Below are 18500 nucleotides of genomic sequence, written 5' to 3'. Positions count from 1 at the left end.
CTCTAAATTTTTATGACAATTTTATGTGGATTTTGAAAGCACTGAAACTGAACAGGAAAACCAGGGGCATACCATAATTTCAAGTTGATCTGAACTTTTTAAGAGCGACGTAAATTATTTGTGAAATACCCCAAGTGTGTGCTTGAGATAGTGTGCGTAGGCCCTATATAATAATACATGTGTTTGTGCTTGTATAAAATACCATGTACGGTATTTGAAGAGTTTAAATGCAAAACAGATAAACGCTATTTTCAAAGTTTAGTCAAACTAAGGTCATCATCAAACAGAGAGAGAGAAAAAAAAAAACACAAAAAAAATTCAATGATACTGCATTCATTATCAAGAACGAAAGGGACAGATTTAAAGGTAGGCCTATGTGCAAAGGACATACAAATTGTATATCGGTGGCATACTGGGACGTGGTTATACTGCGAATTAGTGAAAACGCACAGTGCACACAAATTTGAACTCTTTGTTCGTTTTACTGGTATATTTTTCTCTAGTTTTATATTCTTATTTCTTATACTTATAGTCTTTTTTTTTTCTTCTGGCATAACTCGTTTATTTGTAACTTCGCAGAATCATGATGCAAATCGTGTCCGTCCTCATTGCGCAACATGATTGGAATAACTAGCATGTATCCCTCTTTCTTTGTAAGTTCTTACAGTCAAACCTGTCTATAGCGGCCACCCAATAAGGGAGACGAAAAAAAGGGACAGTTGTAGACAATTGACCGTTACAGAGAGTTTCTTTAACATGCTTTTTCTTTCAGAATGAATTGTTTTTCATAGTGGCCGTATACGGCAGGTGGCCGCTATAGACAGGTGGTCGCTAAAACAGGTTTGACTGCTCAGGCTCCAGTTGCGGTGACACTACCACACGATTTTTTTTTTTTTTTTGAGCGGGGGGGGGGGCGCCCTCCGTTTAAATCGAAGCCTAATCGTGTTAGAAAACACAACATGGACAACGACACGGTAGACATCGAGAAAAAGCGGACCGGCGTTTCCTTTTCCATAGCTAAAAAGAAGGAGACTAAACAGCTAGATGTATCAAAAGTTGCAGAGGTCGATACTTCACAACCAAAAGCCGAGACAGATTTGATTTTGTCAGTGGAAGAAAACAAAATAACCAGGTAAGAACACGATTCAATGAAAGTATCCACAGTATTGTCCCACGTACTGGATTCTATGTTAGCGGCAAGTTAAGTCTAAGCACGCGCACTCACGACCACCCACACAAGGCACTGCACTAGACTCGACTAGGGTCCTTAGACGTAGACGTAGACGGGTCTAAGTAAATGTTTACAAGCAGTCATATGAAAAGTCATAATTTATACATCTTCGTGCATATAAACTGTATGTTGTCTGGGATCTGTTGATGTCACTTGTCAGGATAGCCTCTGTCTGCTCCGTCATCTGAAAAACTTGTTAGGAATAGGATTGATTTAGAATATTTTTAGTTTATTTTTGTTCCCCCAATTTTAATCACCAATCACAGGCACAGCGATAACTAGCTTGCTTAATACTAGAAATTTAAAATTTATATCATTCATCTCAACACATTGATTTTAAATTTAGATTTCCTGGGAATGGAATTACTGTGTGGACATGATGTGATGTATATGTAAAGCCTAAAGGTGTTTCCTTTGTTTTTTGTTTGTTTGTTTGTTTGTTTTGTTGTTGTTTTTGTGTGTGTGTGTTTTCAAAATGAAATCATTGACTTTGTGTCTCCTGCCTGGTTCAGTGATTTTGATTTGATTCTTTCAGTTTCTTATATACCAGTATAGCTCTGCTTTGTGCTTTCTGTGCATCTATTTCTGTGTAGGGACAGCAATGAAATCAACTTAGGATTAATCATATATTATAATTCATTCACCATCCATGTAGGGTAACATCCCCAGTATTCGGTCACTGAAGCTTTTTTGCAATATTTTTCAAACTAAAATAATTCATGCATACATCATATCTACAGCAATGTATGTGAAATATATCAAATTTCTTTAATCTCAATTTTCAATTTGTTAAATATCACACAGAATTTCACAAAATCGCAAAATATATCACTTTGAAAATTCCCCAGTATACGGTCACCGACACCAGTATTCGGTCACGCGATATGCGCGTTCAAAGTCAATGCGTGTTCAAGGCAGCTGAAAAATGCGCATGCGCGCTACCTTGTTGACGCAAAATTGCATCGGGGACGTTGCGGCACCCTTTGGTGTCCGAATACTGAGGACTCGGCACTTGCATTCAACCCTTGTACATTGAGACACTGTATCGGCACGTTCTGAAATTTTGTTTTTCTTTTAAGTTTTTGAAGATACCATCACACTCCAAGCTTGCGATAAGCAAAAAATCCCGCGAGAGAACGGCCTATTTCTCGATTTTTTGCGCTTTTTCGGCAACCCGTCATCTTAAAACTGGGCCTTATCCGCGCGCATTTTTGGAAAGTAGCGCCAATTCTGCACTTTTGACAGTAAAATTTGGGATTTTGGATGGATTTTTGGAGGGGGCTAAGGGAGTTTCCTGTTGTGAATGAGTGTGCAAGTATGTGAATTGATGTGATTTGTGTGTGTTGTGACAGTTGAACTTACTGGCTGGTGACTAGTGATAAGTGACCGAATACCGGTAGCTGACCGAATACTGGTGCTCTTACCCTAGACCTTAGATTTATACTATTACTAATACAGCAAACATCTCATCTTGCAACCATGTCATTTTTTGTTGTTGGTATTTTAAACATAAACAGACTTCAATCAAAACACTCAGGAGACAGATAATATTCTTCTACATTATTTGCTTCTGTTCTACGGAGTTCCAGTAAAGAAATTTAAGTTAAGGAGTGCCTAGAATTGAACCTGACACTTGGCATCGCACGTTTGTCAACAGATTTTTTATTTTTGTATTTCATTTTTCCCCCCTTGAAATACTGTATGTTGTAAACATGTTTAAACAACTCCTTGGTAGAATTAGTGTAGTTTTTTGTGTGATTTGAGCCTGAAAAGACACAATGTTGTAATTGTTTTTCTCCTCTGCCAGACTGAAGGTGTAAAGTTAGCAAGAATAGCGTTCTGAGGTTCAGAACACTGGAGATGTGCAGATTGACCTGTCAGTTCGTGCAAAGTAATATTTTCTAATTTGTGCGATTTTCTGTTACCCATGGAATGGATGTGAGTGATACTGAAGACATTGTTTATATCTGTACATCATGTATTCAATTTCAGTACTATTCATGATGTGTAGAAGCTTCCACACTGTGTACCTTTGCTATATCTTTACCATGAAATCTAGTATCAGATTGATCTGTGCTATTAAATAGACTGGTGTATGTAGCCTAATCAGACTGCAAGACTTATGTATATTGTTGCCTTCTGTTTGGTGTGTTTCATTCTTTGCAAATCATCTTGAGGCTATCTCTCATTTATACAGTGTCATCCCCAAGGAGGCACCAAAAGAGTTGGTGATTCCGCTGATCCAGAAGAATGCCTGGCAGGTGAAAAGAGGAGCGGACACTCTAGACCAGGGCCAAGCAAAGAGGCCAAGTGGGTCACTAGAGGAGAAGGAGCAGAATTCTCAGGCCAAGAAGAGAAAGAAGGAGGATGGTGACCAAGCACAAGCTGGTGATGCTTTGGAGGACGAAGCTGTGAAAGAAATCATGAAAGGTCAGTACTTAAAAGTCCTGTTTACCTTTGTGGAGCAGTGATTTAGAAATTTATCAAGATATCACATTTGATGCTTATCTGTAGGTCTGTGGTATCACAAAACATTTCGTGCATTTAACAATACTTAACAATGATCATACGGATTCAAATGTTTACAGTGGTTGTTTCTATCCCTATCTCACATTTTAGAACTATTTTAAAGGACAAGTTCACCTTCATTAACATAAGGATTGACAGAATGTAGCAATATTAGTAGAACACATCATTGAAAGTTTGACGAAAATCGGACAATCCGTTCAAAAGTTATGAATTTTTGAAGTTTATGTGCAGTCACCGCTGGATGAGAAGACTACTGCAATGTATGATGTCACATGCGTACAACAATATAAAGAGAATTTCACAAAATTTTGTCTTTTGAAAAAAGTACACATTCCCTTGACTCGTTACTGACATATGTTATGGGTAATATGTGACCCGCTACAACAAAAGGATCCTAAAGTCGCTGACGGCTGAGCTGAGAAAATCGAGATTGAAGTCGCAGCATCAAAATTGGTCAAAACAGATTTGTGTTTTTGACATAATTTTGTAGTCTTATGTTTTGTCTATCATCTGCCAAAATTTCGAAGTTAAATGATCAAAGGAAAGCCAAGAAATCAGTGTTTTTCTGGGCCATTATTTTCCGACTCTCAATGTAAGAGAAACGTGTCCGAAGATTTGGATTTACCGCCGTAGCTAGACTCCGCCCCTAGCAACGAGGGAGTGATCTTATTGGTCAGTGCGTGGCATTCTGATTACTGATTGGTCGTGTGTAGACCGCTGGCGCTAAGCTTGAATGAACATTGCGGAGGTCGCTAGGAGCATGCCTTCTATTATAAAGTGGTGAAAACTGAGTGAAAACTAGCGTCGGAAGGAAAACTTTGAAGGCATTTTTCTCGAAACTCTGATTTCCTCAACCACTTGACATGCGCTGATAAAATCATTGATATCTTCGCAACCGAGTACTCTTATGAGTTGTGCTATATATGAAATCAAAGTAGAAGAGGAAGGGAATAATGTCATGCCATTTTCAGAAAATTGTCCTCCCCCCGACTTTCGGATCCTTTTGTTGTAGCTGGTCACATATTATTCCCATTGCCTTTAGAAAGAGGCAAGTCAAGTGCTCTTTTATTATGCGAAAAAAAGTGAAAATATGTTGAATTTTCTTTACATTTTCTTTATACTGTTGTACTCATATGACATCACAAGCCTTAGTAGTCTCCTCATCCAGCGGTTCCAACACAAAAATTTTAAAAATTCATAATTTTTGCATCGATTGTCCAATTTTCCTCAAACTTTCACCGATGTGTTCTACTAATATTGCTGCATTCTCTCAATCCTTATGTTTATGAAGGTGAACTTGTCCTTTATAGTATTAGTGCTGGGGTTTTGTTTCATCTGCAAATGGTAAATTATGCCTTTAAGTAATTTGGATGCACTCTGCTGAAAGCTTTTTTTCAGACAGAGATCTATTCCATTAGGAGGAGAATATTTATTTATTAGTGATATTTTCATTGGTAGCCAAGAATGTTCAATAGTTCATCCACCTTTGCACTTGTAGAGGATTTTCAGGCAATGTTGCAACAATATATTAGTGTCTGTTGTTTATATGGGATTTGTTTGAGAGGTGGACGTTACATTTCTAAGTGATACTAAATACTCATTTTATAGCACATACCAATTGTGAACATGATGGCTTTCATTTAACAGATCTTAAAACAAAATATCGGCAGTGACCAATGTAGTGTGTTTGCAGCACCTAAATGAATTTGGAAAGGAGGGGAAAGATGCTTGAGTAATGATCACATTATTGGGACTCAAGGAAAGGAACAAGAAATTCATACAAAGACTACCAGGTAATTGGTGTTTCCACTCTGACAAGAATGATCTTTTCGGAGACTACTGGTTTATGGGAAGCCTCATCAGTCATTGAGTCCAACTATGTCTGTATGATTGAAAATGATATTCACCAAATTTGTATTCAAAGGATGGGTTCGATCAGTATGAGTTTACATTTCATTTACCTTCAGACGTGTCCAGGTACAATGAAGAGTGGGCCGGCAGGGACACACAAGACCTGAACATGACCATTCCACTCCTCATGCAGAATAAGGTTCCAGATGGCTTTGAGACAGACGACAGACTTGATGTCTCCATCCGCCCAGATGAGGTATTTAGAAATGAATCTGTAAATTTTTAATATCTTATGGAGGGGTCATATATTCTCTTGATTCTTTTTAGTGCACTAGTTTTTATGATGCTATGACAACATGTACTTCAGAAAGTTGTTATTTGATTGCCTGTGGACTTGTTGATATGCATACAATTTCTATATTGTTAGTGGGGGGGGGGATTTCCTCGCAATAATTTCATTTCATTTGAGTCAACTCTGTATCAGTGACTTGTTTATTTCATGAAGTTAGTGCAATGCCACATAAATATGATAGGCATTGTAATTGTCCCCTCACCCTTTTGCATGCTGAAATGTACTTAGGTAACAAATTCAAATCAATTTGTTCTCTATATAGAACCATTCACGTCTACCCAAGCATATAGGGAAGTTTCTGTGATTATTCAGGATCCTGATGTCTTTTTTATGAGTGTATGATCCTCTATGCAGCTCAGTTGGTATGGAAATATATATGGTGCATTTTTTAATCCATTACCAATTATGTGTTGAGTAATGATGTGAGCCAAACTCAATTCACACTGAGAAAGAGATGTTGTTGGTGATTTTCTCACTCATTTCTCCAAGCCTAAGGAATATTTTCTTTTCAATGCCTTGATAATTCTAGGCTTCTGCTGCAAACTATGATGAGGTTCCTATTGAGCAATTTGGAATGGCAATGCTTCGCGGAATGGGCTGGAAGGAGACAGAAGGGATTGGAAACACTATGAAGAAGTGAGTCAGACTGCCTAGGTGGTATCAGCAACTCATTTGTCATATGTTTGTACAGCTTTAGAATTGGAGTGAGCCTGCAAAACTCAACAGGTCTTTCATGATCTTCAACTAGAGTGTGCAACTCTAACCTTGGATTACAAAAGTTGCAGCAAAACCCTGGCCTCTCTTTTTAATGTATCTGAGTGCTGTACTTTTGTTGTCATGTTTATTCAAAGAGGGAGGTGGAGATTACTCCATCCAAGTGAGTATTTGAAGGTGTCACTCACTGTGATGTGGTGATGTTCATATGGAGATGTTAATGCTCTTAGATGACCCAGCAAATACATATGGTCACATCTATGCATACATTGAAGTCGTATCACAGCACAAATCGAGCAATGGTTGCTACAGTTGACATAGCATCATACATTTTGTTGTTGAGTAACCTGTCACAGTGATATGTTGCATTATTGTAATCAGGAAAAAAAAAATGTGTTGTATATCTGATAATCAAATGTCACATATCTACTTCATATATTAATCTTTCTCAATACATCCTGGTAACTTCCATCATTATATGTCTTGTGATTACATAAGTTTGCATTTTTAATGCTTGCTCCAGCATCTCTGTCCCCCCCCCCCCCCCAAAAAAAAAAAAAAAAAAAAAAAAAAATTAAAAAAAAGAGAGAAAAAAAAAAATCAGCAACGAACAGACAGTCCTTGTCATTTGCAGAGTATTGTAGTGTATATGGAATCTATTACAATACAGAGATTTCTCTCTTGGAAGCAGTATGTGTGTGTCCTATGAATGTGGGTTCTGCAGAACTTCAGCCAGCAAGAATGTATTCTCTCTATTGTTCTAAAGTCTCTCAGTGGTATCTGTATCCATTCACAGCAATAAAATGGCTTCTTTTAGGAATGTTTCCTAGTGTATCATTAACAGACTTGCATATTTCTCCATGTGTTGCTACTGCAAACCAAAGGTACCTGTTATACCAATCAAGTTGACTCTCATTTGAAACTTGCAGGGCAGTTCAGCCCGTGGAAGTCACCGTAAGGCCGAAGGGTCAGGGGCTCGGGGCGGACAGACGGCCTGGAGATGACCTGGAAAAGAAGAGGACGGTCAAGAGGAAGCCGGGGGATCCAGCACCAAAGGAAAACACAGAGCCAAAGGGATTCACCAAAGGTGGCACTGTTCTTGTTACCAGTGGCCCACACAAGAATCTTTATGGCAAAGTATGTTAAAGTCTTCCTTTAGTTTCTTAGTTTCTTCACTTAATCTATCATTGAGAGACACCCACATTTCTTTTTTCTTTTTTTCATTTCTCACCAGTGTATCCAGTGAGTTTTAAGCATATGAACATTTTCATGAAATGGTGCAAGACCCCTGTTAGACCTGGAAGGCGGCCTGAGGACTCTTTGTGAATCATTTACACACAAATTTCAGGCCAGCTCGAGCAACAGTGCTCCTCATGGACCCCTGTTACACATGGCCTGGCCTCATATTGCCATTCCTTACTCTGTCGTAGGAGCACCCTTTCAGTAATCAGCGCTGATGGCATAAACGTCGGTATAACAACTTCGTATTATATCACGCTTTTGAACTCAAAATACTACAAAAAAAAAAATTATAACTCATTATCTCTGCAAATTGAGTCAGGCGAACAAATTTCTTGGTAGAGCTTTATTACAAGCAAAATTGAGTTGGTGAAAGATTAATTTTGAACTCTTACAAGTACTGGTATGCTGTTTTAACTTTAATTCCTACCCGAGGCATACATATGTATATGGAGTGTTTAAACCTCCCATTGCATGAATGAAATTCCACCGCAGGACACCTAACAGTAATTCAGTGTGTGAGTCATCCTAGTGATATACTATAATACATATGCTATTTGTTTACTTTTTTTGTATGTGTATCACAGATTGAAGGTGTGGATGAGGATAATCTACGAGTAGTCGTCAAGTTTGCCCTGAGTGGTCAATCTGCCACGGTCAGCCAGTTTGCTGTTCAGCTGGTTTCTAAAGAGGACTACAAGAAATATGCAAAAGATCTTGGTAAGACTGTCTGGAATGTATGTGTTGTAACTTACGGAAAGAAGCAGAAATGACTGTAAACATAATAACTGTGTGTGTCATGCTAATTTGAGGTCACTTTCATCGTCACCACTGATGACAAATGATTGCCTGATTTATGGATGATGAATAAAAAATCTTTCCATTTCTCATTAGTTTAAGTCTGAGGTGACTGATAGCATACATTGATCTATTTTGACAACTGACAGACATTAACGAAATGTTTTACACTTTTGGGAGGGGGCTAAATTTTATTCAGTGTGTGCGCATGGATGTATTGAATATGAAACTCGCTTCAGAATGTTACAACTTACCCTAAATGTTAGGTAATAGTCCAAATTTTACAGAAAAAAGAATCTTGGTGAAAGAGTGGTGTCTGCTGCATCTTGTGTTCCTTGATTTCCTGTTTTGTCATATCATGTTACATTTGTACTTTAAAGAACTTTCAGCAAGTTCTATGACATACATAGACTCTATGATTAGTTTTCTACTCAATACATTTATTCAAACATTGATGAAAGCTCCAGAGTAATTACTTTCATAGAGATCCTCTACGTGTGTTTATCACAAATAACTTCAAGGGTACTTCTTCTTCTAATCATGGCATTAAACTTCTAGGAAAGTTCAGCAAGGGGCATGACGAGCTCAAGAAACAGGTGGAGAAGAAATCGAAGAGTGATGAAACCGAGGAGAAAAGGGGAGATAGACATCGAGACGGTGATGGAAGGAGTGATTCAAAAGATGACAGACATCGAGATGGTGATAGAAGGAGTGGTTCAAAGGACGACCGACGATCCAGACATGATAGACCAGACAGAGACAAATCTGACAAACATTCTGACAGAGACTCAAGTAGGAGTGATAAATCTAGGAGAGACTATGAGAGGAATGGAGAGAGGCATGCAAGCAAGCACAGACATTCTGACCAAGATGAGTCGAGGGGGGACGGATCCCGTTCACACAGTAAAGAACACCGACGTGAAGGTGAAGCAAGTAGAGGTCGTCATGGTGATGAGAGACGGGAGGACAAGAGGAGTAGCAGGGACACACAGAAAGAAAGAACAGATCATGACAGATCTAGGTATGTACCCTGTGCACTTATTTGTGTTGATTGTTTGATACATTATCACAAAGTTGCCAAAAATGAAAATGCTGCAAGACATTATGTAACCAATATCATTAATCAATTGAACTTGCCAGAATGTTTGCTGAGTAAGGATGTTAGTCCCTTGTGTTTGTAATGTGTATGCATACAAACAATAAAATAATTCTGTAAGTGGACAATAAATTGAAATAGAATAGAATAGAATAGAATAGAATTGAATTGAATTGAATTGAATTGAATTGAATTGAATTGAATTGAATTGAATTGAATTGAATTAAATTGAATAAGATGTCTTTAAACCTGTGATTTAAAGACCTGGGGGGTGTTTCATCAATGTTTGTCAGTGCTGACAACCAGTGACCAGAGCATCTCAGCCAATCAAAACCAAGGATTTTGCTGAAATTGTCAGCGCTGACAAACATTGATGAAACACCCCCTGGTAGCATGGGGATACCATGGAGTTGGAAGGCTTGCCCAACTTGAATATATTCAAGAATCTCTGTAATGAATTATGTTCAACTTTATCACTGATTTCAATGTAAAGACACACATAGTGAAGAATCTTGACTGGAATCGACTGTTACCGATGAGCATACCCTGTGATGCTCATATCATTTGCGTACAGGCACTATTCATGGTTTTCGAATGTACCCTTGGTAGGCAGCAAATAGAAAATTTATTCAGTCGGGCCAGCAACGAATCCCCACTCTACCAGGTCTTTAAGATGATGAGGCATCAGCTGTAGACTGATTGGTCCGAATTCACGAAGGTGGTACAATCTTTGTTCATGGTTTAAACCATGGACAAAGATTGTGCCACCTTAGTGAATTCGGAAAAAAGTGTGTTGAATTACAGGCACGACAGAACCCTTTGTGCAAGGCTATCTATGTCTGGCAAATTTATGTAGTGGAGTAATGTTTGTAATGCTGTATAAATCACATTCAGACTGAAGCTTGTGATGGCTGTGGTAGAATGGAAATTAAATATTCTCATCATTTCCAATAATCTTGTTTCAAACGAATAAGGCATCTTCCAATCACTTTCAGACAGAATATTTCTAAATCTAAACAGACATCATGAGAGTAAATTTGATGATATGTTAGCTTTACCCTCTGAGTTGTCTTTTGGGCTGAAAAGAGCTTATTTCTGCTAATATTGCCTGCTATATATTGCAAGTGCAGACCACTGCTGCTATCTTCAAACATTCACCTCAAATGCAAGGAAAATATTTAGCATTTATATTCAGTGTTTTCATCCCCAAACTTGCATGTAGTATTTTTGACATGATGTGAATCCAGCATTGTTAAAAGCGGGGTATCATTCTCTATTTGATCATGCTACAGCCATCTCTCTACAAATATACTTAGTAACCCTTTGTTCACTGTATGGTCGATATGCTAAACATGGAAATCTTGTTATATTTTTATATATTTATAATTTTAATTCAGGGAGTAGAAAAGTTTTTTTATTGGTAACCCATTGTGTATGAAGTAAAGTGTGACTTTCACATTTATAACATTCTCTGCACCTGGGTGCATTGTGAGAGACTCCAATCCAGGGATACTTCATGTCAGAACATATTTGATGCTGAGTTAAATTGATGGATTCTCCTTCCTTTTTTCATGGCATCAGCTCCAAAGATGTGGAGAGTGCCACAACATACTGGCTTCGCCCTGCCCTGAGGGTTCGCTTCATTGACTTGTCCTACAAGAAAGGGAAGTACTACAATGCCAAGGTCAAGGTCATTGACGTCATCACAAGAGACACCTGCACCTGTCAAACGGACGATGGCAAACTTCTTGAAGGTGACTTTGAATGTGATTTCTCCTTGTTAAGATTAACAGAGAAATCATTTCATTCTATTTCTGAAGGCAGTATTAGAGATTAGGCCAAAAAAAAAAATGGTTTGTTTGCCCTTCGCGACCGACCGAAAATCACGGAAATTTCGGGTCGCGTTTTTTTTTTTTTTTTTTTTGCTCTTTCAAGTTTATTTTTTCCCACAAATTTCATCTTCTACAAATTTGTGAATGGTTTTAAACCCAAAATTATCCATTTTAAGCTAGAGAAAGAATAAAAAAAAGTCTAAAAATGTTTTTTTTTTTTTTTTTCATCTCATCGACCCGTCGTAATTGTGTTTGGGCCGCGCGGGTCCACAGGCTACGTTTTATAGCATGCATTGCATGCTACAATGTAGCTACCTTTTTGGCTCACATGCGTGCACGCGCACGAAATCCAATCAATGCATGTATTATGCACTTAGTACAGGGCTGCACACTGGCGACCAGTTATTCGCGCTAGCTTGCGCATTGGCGCTGCTCACGCACTGCCATGCCATGCAATACATGCAAAGCATGTACAGTGTAACTGCTTTTCGTTTGCTTACGATCGGTCATGCGCTATGCCATATCAGACAAGAAGCATTGCACGCATTTATGGGTCATTCAAAGAGGTTCTGTAGAACCTCTTTGGGGTCATTTTACTCACGATCCGATCCCGGCTTCGCAGCAGCGTGGCAGTTGACATGTTAGAACTAATTTACTTGTGTCGATTTTTAGAAAAGTAAAAACATATTCGATATTCAGCGATACAGTAAATGGATCTGATTGTGTTCAGTTTCATTTTACACAGTCATTTCACAAAATATTTTAATGAATATTTTCATTCGTTTAGAATGATCTCACTATGAAGATAGGCGCAAAAAGGATTACGAAATCGGCCCTTCCGTGTACTTTTTAAGAACGCATGCACAAAATGTGAAGAGATAATTCTAGGGAGAAAAAAAAAATCATGAAATCATCGCAGTCCCGCTTACATATTTGAGGTAGAAATCGTCCCAAAAAGGATCATGAATTTGGCCGGCCGCGTCGTACACCTTTCAAAAGCTCATGTACGAAATGCGAAGAGATTATAGAGGAGAAAAAAAAAAATAAAGGACACATATGGTGCATCATAAAAGATTACAGCCGAATAAAAATTCATGAAATCAACGCAATCCCGTTGAAATACTATGTAAGTATTTTGTTGATTTGTGGATTTGTGGATTTGTATTGATTTTGAAATGCAGAAATAAAAACTGAACTGAACTGAACTGAACTGAAATTTGAGGAAATAATAGGCGCAAAAAGGATCTTGAATTCAGTCCTGCATGCCGTGTTGATTTTAAAACGCATGCACAAAAATGGGACGAGATTATTGGGAGAAAAATAAAAAACACATTTTTACCCTTCTGGTGCGTGCATTACAAAAGATTACATCCGAAGTAATTAATGAAATCGCCACAAACCCGCCGATATTTGAGGTAGAAATAGGCACAAAAAGAAACGTGAATTCGGCCGTGTCGTCCTACCTTTTAAGAACGCATGTACGAAATGGGAAGAGATTAGCGGGAGAAAAATAAAGGACACATTTTCATCCCCTTTTGGCGCTTGCATAGATTACAGCCGAGTAGTAATTCATGAAAATTTCGCAATCCCGTTGATATTTGAGTAAACAATAATAGGCGCAAAAAGAATCTCGAATTCGGCCCTCGCATGCAGTGTATAGTTTTGAAAACGCATGCACAATTAATGCGAAGAGATTATCGGGAGAAAAATAAGGAACGCATTTTCAACCCTTCTGGTGCATGTATCACAAAAGATTACAGCCGAAATAATTAACGAAATATCGCAATCCCGCTGATATTTGATGTAGAAATAGGCGCTAAAAGGATCGTAAATTCGGCTGTGTCGTATACGCAAGTACGAAATGCGAAGAGATTATAGGGAGAAAAATACAGGACACATTTTCAACCCCTTTTGGCCCGTGCATCATAAAGATTACAGCCGAATAATAATTCAAAAAATAATCGCAATCCCGTTGAAGTTTGAGGAAACAATAGGCGCAAAAAGAATCATGATTTTTGACCGTGTCGTATATCTTTTAAGAACGCATTTACGGAATGCGAAGAGATTATGGGGAGAAAAATAAAGAACGCATTTTTAACCATTCTAGCTGGTGCGTGCATCACAAAAGATTACATCCGAAGTATGAAATCGTCACAATCCCGCTGACATTTGAGGTAGAAATAGGCGCAAAAAAGTATCATGAATTCGGCCGTGTGGTACATCTTTTAAGAACGCACTTACGAAATTCGAAGAGTTTATCGGGAAAAAATAAAGGACGCATTTTCAACCCCTTTTGGCGCGTGCATCGTAAAATATTACAGCCGAAGTAATTCATGAAATCGTCACAATCCCGCTAATATTTGAGGTGGAAATGAGCGCAAAAAGGATTGCGAATTCGGCCCTGCATGTCGTGTACCTTTCAAGAACGCATGCACAAATGCGAAGAGATTATCGGGAGAAAAATAAAGAACCCCTTGTATCGCGTGCATCAGAAAATATCACAGCTAAAATAATTCATTAAATCATCGCAATCCAATTGACCACCAAGAGCAGATTACGCAGCAAGTTCGTGCGCTGATGTTTAGAAAAAGTCACAAACGCATTTGATACAATCTGATTTTGTCCATTATCATTTTACACTAATTCACAAACAATTAAACATTCTAATTTTTTTCCTGTCTTTATTTTTAAATTTCTTGTGCAATAAATAATGCAAGTTTTAAAAAAGATATTAATCTGTAAAATGTACATGGGGGGGGGGGTACATCCATAAAAAACAAGAAAATAAGTTTGCAAGTCATTTAATGTTTTTTATGTTGCCGTTGATGACCGGTAAATTTTCTGTTCGGACCTGTAAAAAATGGTAAAATGGGGCATTTACCGGTCCGACAGAGACAGGTCGGACCGGCAGAAAAAATGGGTTAGTGTGCAGCCCTTCACAAGATGGCTACCTTTGCAGCATCCGTTACCAGCTGTCATGGCACCAAAACTGTTTGGAGTTCAGTTGCCAGCATCTCACTGGAAGGTACTTTTTTGGAGCTGTTTGCAAAATTTAACAAAGATGAACGTTATAAGTGTTTGTCAGTGAGTGTTTCTGCCTCGCGTACCGGGCCCTGGCAAGACGTAAATTTGAATGAATCTCTTGGAGTTTTGAGTGCATTGACATGGAAAAAAGGTACCCTGTATTAAAAAAAAAAACAAAAAAAAAAACGACCTACCGACCCTCTTGGGTTTTGACAATTAAGGGCAAACAAACAATTTTTTTTTTTTTTTGGCCTTATCATCACTGGGGCAACAAGACCTCGTATCTACAAAATGTCAAATGTTCAGGAGAGCAAAAAAACATGGCAGCCAAAGCACTGCATCCAATGGGATAGTGTTTCCTTTGACGTGCCGTGGTGGCTTTATATTTGGGGTAAGACAGCTAGGATTTGGACAGGACATCATTTAACTGATTATCTGACCATTAATCCAAAAAAGTCATTTTCACCAAAATTTCAGATACAAGGTCTTGTCGCCCCAGCGACGTTATGTCTTGTGTGCTACATGCAGCTTTGAATTTTATTTCCTCAGATTGTCATGACAAGTGTAATATTCAAAATCCATAATCACAGAACTATTGAAGATGCACAAGCATAAAGAGACTGTTCTTTTTCTCCAGACTTGTCAAAGTGTAGTGAAAAATCTGCAGTGAAAAGTGATACTCCATCTGACTTACAGATGTTGATATCTTTAGTTAGCAAATCTTGAATAATGGTTTTGTTTGGCTGAGAAATGGAAAAAAGATGTTGCCATAATTTAGTCAGGAGTACAGTGCATATATGTCTTATGATGATGATAATGTGGTTGTAGACAAGACAATGTCATACCAGCTGAAAATGAGATGACTTTCTGGCATTGAAAGTAAGCCTTAGCCTCCTGTCATCAAGTGGCCTTCTAACTGGGCGAAATTTAACCTGTTGAGGACGGATTGATTTTACTTCAACATACATTTCCCATAGACACTTGCCTGAGTATACTCGGGACTCGTCCTCAACGGGTTAAGACGTGTCAAATGAATGCAATATAATTTTTTTATTTTTCCAATGTGCTACCTTTGAATTTGTTTCATTTGTGTGTATGTGTGTGGTAGTAATTTATTGCTTACTTCTGTGGAAGTCTTTTTAGTAATCCTTGAAGATTTGGCACTGTTCAAGAAGCATTTTTTTTTTCTTGTCAATTGTTGTTTTATATGTACAGACATCCACCAGTCGATGCTGGAGACATTGATCCCTAAGGTAGACCCAGCCTATGTCATGGTGGTCAGTGGAAAACTGAAAGGCCAGGTGAGTATTCTCACGTACAGTGTGCTCCTGTTATAACAAACACGGTTATAAAGAAATTCTGGTTACAACGAAATAAAAATTCAGGCCGCAACATTATCCTCTCTTTGTTTTTTATTGTTTATTTGTTTGTTTATAACAAAATTTCGATATAATGAAAGAAAACTGCCGGTCCCGAGGACTTTGTCATAACTGGAGTCCACTGTATCTGTTCTTATTCAGTTGTGATATTCATGTAATACATTACAAGAGACCCAACTGGCGACCATATTTCAAAACTTACCAACCTTTTCATCCAGAATGCTGTCTGCTGTAGGGGATAGTGCGGGCTTATCATCATTCATATACATGTGCGTTTGAAAATTAAACTGATACAAGAAGTGTAGAATTCCAACCGTCCATTTCAGCCATGTAGAATTATCACTTTCATTTGTTCATGCTATGCTTGTTTGTTTTTTTGTTTGCAGGATTTTTTATTTTTTTTTTTGCCATTGGCAGCTGTTCTAGTATAGATGTTTAAGATCCCACAAGCTCCTACATCGCATTTGAGATTGTATCATCTTCATAGAATAGAAATTTGAGAGACCAGCATCTCAAAAAAGAAAAGAAATGGTGGGCGATGGTTATAATTCATGGTCAGACCATGTGTAATATTGCATTTTGTTGTTCATTTGTTCTTTAGTTTTCTGTTGTTGTTTAACCTCACATCCTCTGCTTTGTTTGTCCATCTGTCTTTCTATCTATTTATCTATCTTTCTATCTATCCATCCATCTATCTCCATCTATTTACCAATCTATCTATCTATCTATCTACCTATCTATCTATTTATCTATCTCTCTATCTATCTCTCTATTTATCTATCCATCTATCTATCTATTTATCTATCTCTCTATCTTTCTATCCATCTATCTATATATCTACCTATCTATCTATCCATCAACCTATCTATCTATCTATCTATCTATCTATCTATCTATCTATCTATCTATCTGTCTATCAAACCAATCAATCTATCTATCTATCTCCCTCCCAGCTTGGCACGGTGCTAAAGAGAGACAAAGTCCGGTGTATAGCTCACGTCCAGCTGCTGAGTGAGAGAGAATCAATCATTAAAATGGACTATGACACCATCTGTGAATACGCTGGAAATATTCAGGATGAGGAGGACTATTAGCCAAGGACTATTAGCCAAGGATGTCATCTTCTAAAGTGGAGACTAACGTCTCCCATCTCACCAGGTTTTCTACCTCGCGTGATAGACTGTGATTCCATCTTTAAACTAGATTGAGTTGAAAGCGTGGAGACCAAGGACTACTACGTAGCTGGATGCATCCTCTGCAAGGACTAAAAGCTGAATGACTGTCTTCTAAAAAGCCTTTTCTTCCTCTCCACCCTCTCCCTCTTCTCCCTCCCCCCCCCCCCCCCCACCCCCAGCCCGCCCTTCCTTCGGCACATGGCATGATAGACTCAAGACTGTAACTCCACCTTTGGGCTGATGATATGCCAAACCATTCAGTGACAAAGAGTATTAAGACCTGTCATATCATTATCATGGAAAACAAGTGGTTATTTTTGTAATTCATTTATTTAATTTTTCTTCATTTAATTCATGATGTACCATGAAATGAATTACACCCCTTTTCTGTGTATGAGTTGATATATTGGAAAATATGGACATGAAATATGGAAAACTGTTGCCTTCTGCCATCCTTCCAAGATTCCCCCCCCCCCCCATTAAAAAAAAAAAAAAAAAATGTTTCCCCAGATCAGCACATTCCCTCATTTGCATGGTTCTGCATGGTTTCATATGGCCCATGTGAGTTTATGATGCTCCTTTGGGTATGTTCAGTGGTATCATTACACCATTCTTTAAATGCCATATGAATGTGTTTTAATTCATGGATATTCATGATTTCTGCTAACTCCGTGGAGATAATCATTTGTGTCAATCTTTTCTTTAGTACATGTATTGGACTGAAATTGCTTTCAATGCAGTTTCACCTGTACTGTATTGTTTTTTGTTGTATTTTTTTCCCCCAGCGCTTTGTAATGCTAAAAATGCAAAATACAAGGCATTACATCCCCATAATTTCTTGTCCAGGAATTTCACTAGACTCATATGACACATACCTAATGATGAACAATCCCATTATACTGTACTTATCTTATGCTTACCATGATGACTTTGTCTTATGATGTCACAAATGGAGATATGTATCTTCAGATTTACTGGGTATACATAACATTGGAAGATTGTCATTGTCATTGTCATTGTCAATCTTCATAATGTTTATAATTAAATATTTGTTAATAAAGATGCATTTTATACCATTAAAATCTTTTCAGCACGCCGAGTTTATCTGATTGTGTATAATTGTACACTTGTGTGGAAATTCTGTAAATTATCAAGGATTTCACAAGAAGGATGATGCTCTTTGATAGGCCATCATAAACCAAAGCTTAAATTGGATTTTGAAAGAAGTAATTCAAGGCACTACAGTACTTCAAGTTTGCCGCAATTGCTCTAACAAGTCA

At 38.0% G+C, this 18500-nt stretch overlaps 1 protein-coding gene across 1 annotated transcript; it reads left to right on the top strand.

Annotated features, from left to right (window-relative positions):
• The first annotated feature begins 959 nt into the window (after positions 1 to 959).
• LOC140246348 (G-patch domain and KOW motifs-containing protein-like) lies at positions 960 to 18215 on the top strand. Its single transcript, XM_072325819.1, has 10 exons — positions 960 to 1132; positions 3429 to 3661; positions 5728 to 5867; positions 6493 to 6599; positions 7607 to 7814; positions 8504 to 8636; positions 9273 to 9735; positions 11392 to 11564; positions 15882 to 15967; positions 16999 to 18215. The coding sequence occupies exons 1-10, from the start codon at positions 960 to 962 to the stop codon at positions 17137 to 17139; spliced, it is 1857 nt and encodes a 618-aa protein (XP_072181920.1). The 3' UTR covers positions 17140 to 18215.
• Positions 18216 to 18500: the final 285 nt, after the last annotated feature.

The sequence above is a fragment of the Diadema setosum genome, chromosome 2, assembly GCF_964275005.1.
Source record: "Diadema setosum chromosome 2, eeDiaSeto1, whole genome shotgun sequence".
NCBI classification, from domain to species: domain Eukaryota; kingdom Metazoa; phylum Echinodermata; class Echinoidea; order Diadematoida; family Diadematidae; genus Diadema; species Diadema setosum.
This window is presented reverse-complemented; position numbering and strand designations above follow the sequence as displayed.

Coding starts and splice junctions, on each gene's coding strand:
- LOC140246348 (XM_072325819.1), top strand. CDS start 960: ATGGACAACGACACGGTAGACATCGAGAAAAAGCGGACCGGCGTTTCC. Junction 8,637..9,272: donor GAAATATGCAAAAGATCTTG/GTAAGACTGTCT, acceptor TTAAACTTCTAG/GAAAGTTCAGCAAGGGGCAT. Junction 9,736..11,391: donor ACAGATCATGACAGATCTAG/GTATGTACCCTG, acceptor TCATGGCATCAG/CTCCAAAGATGTGGAGAGTG.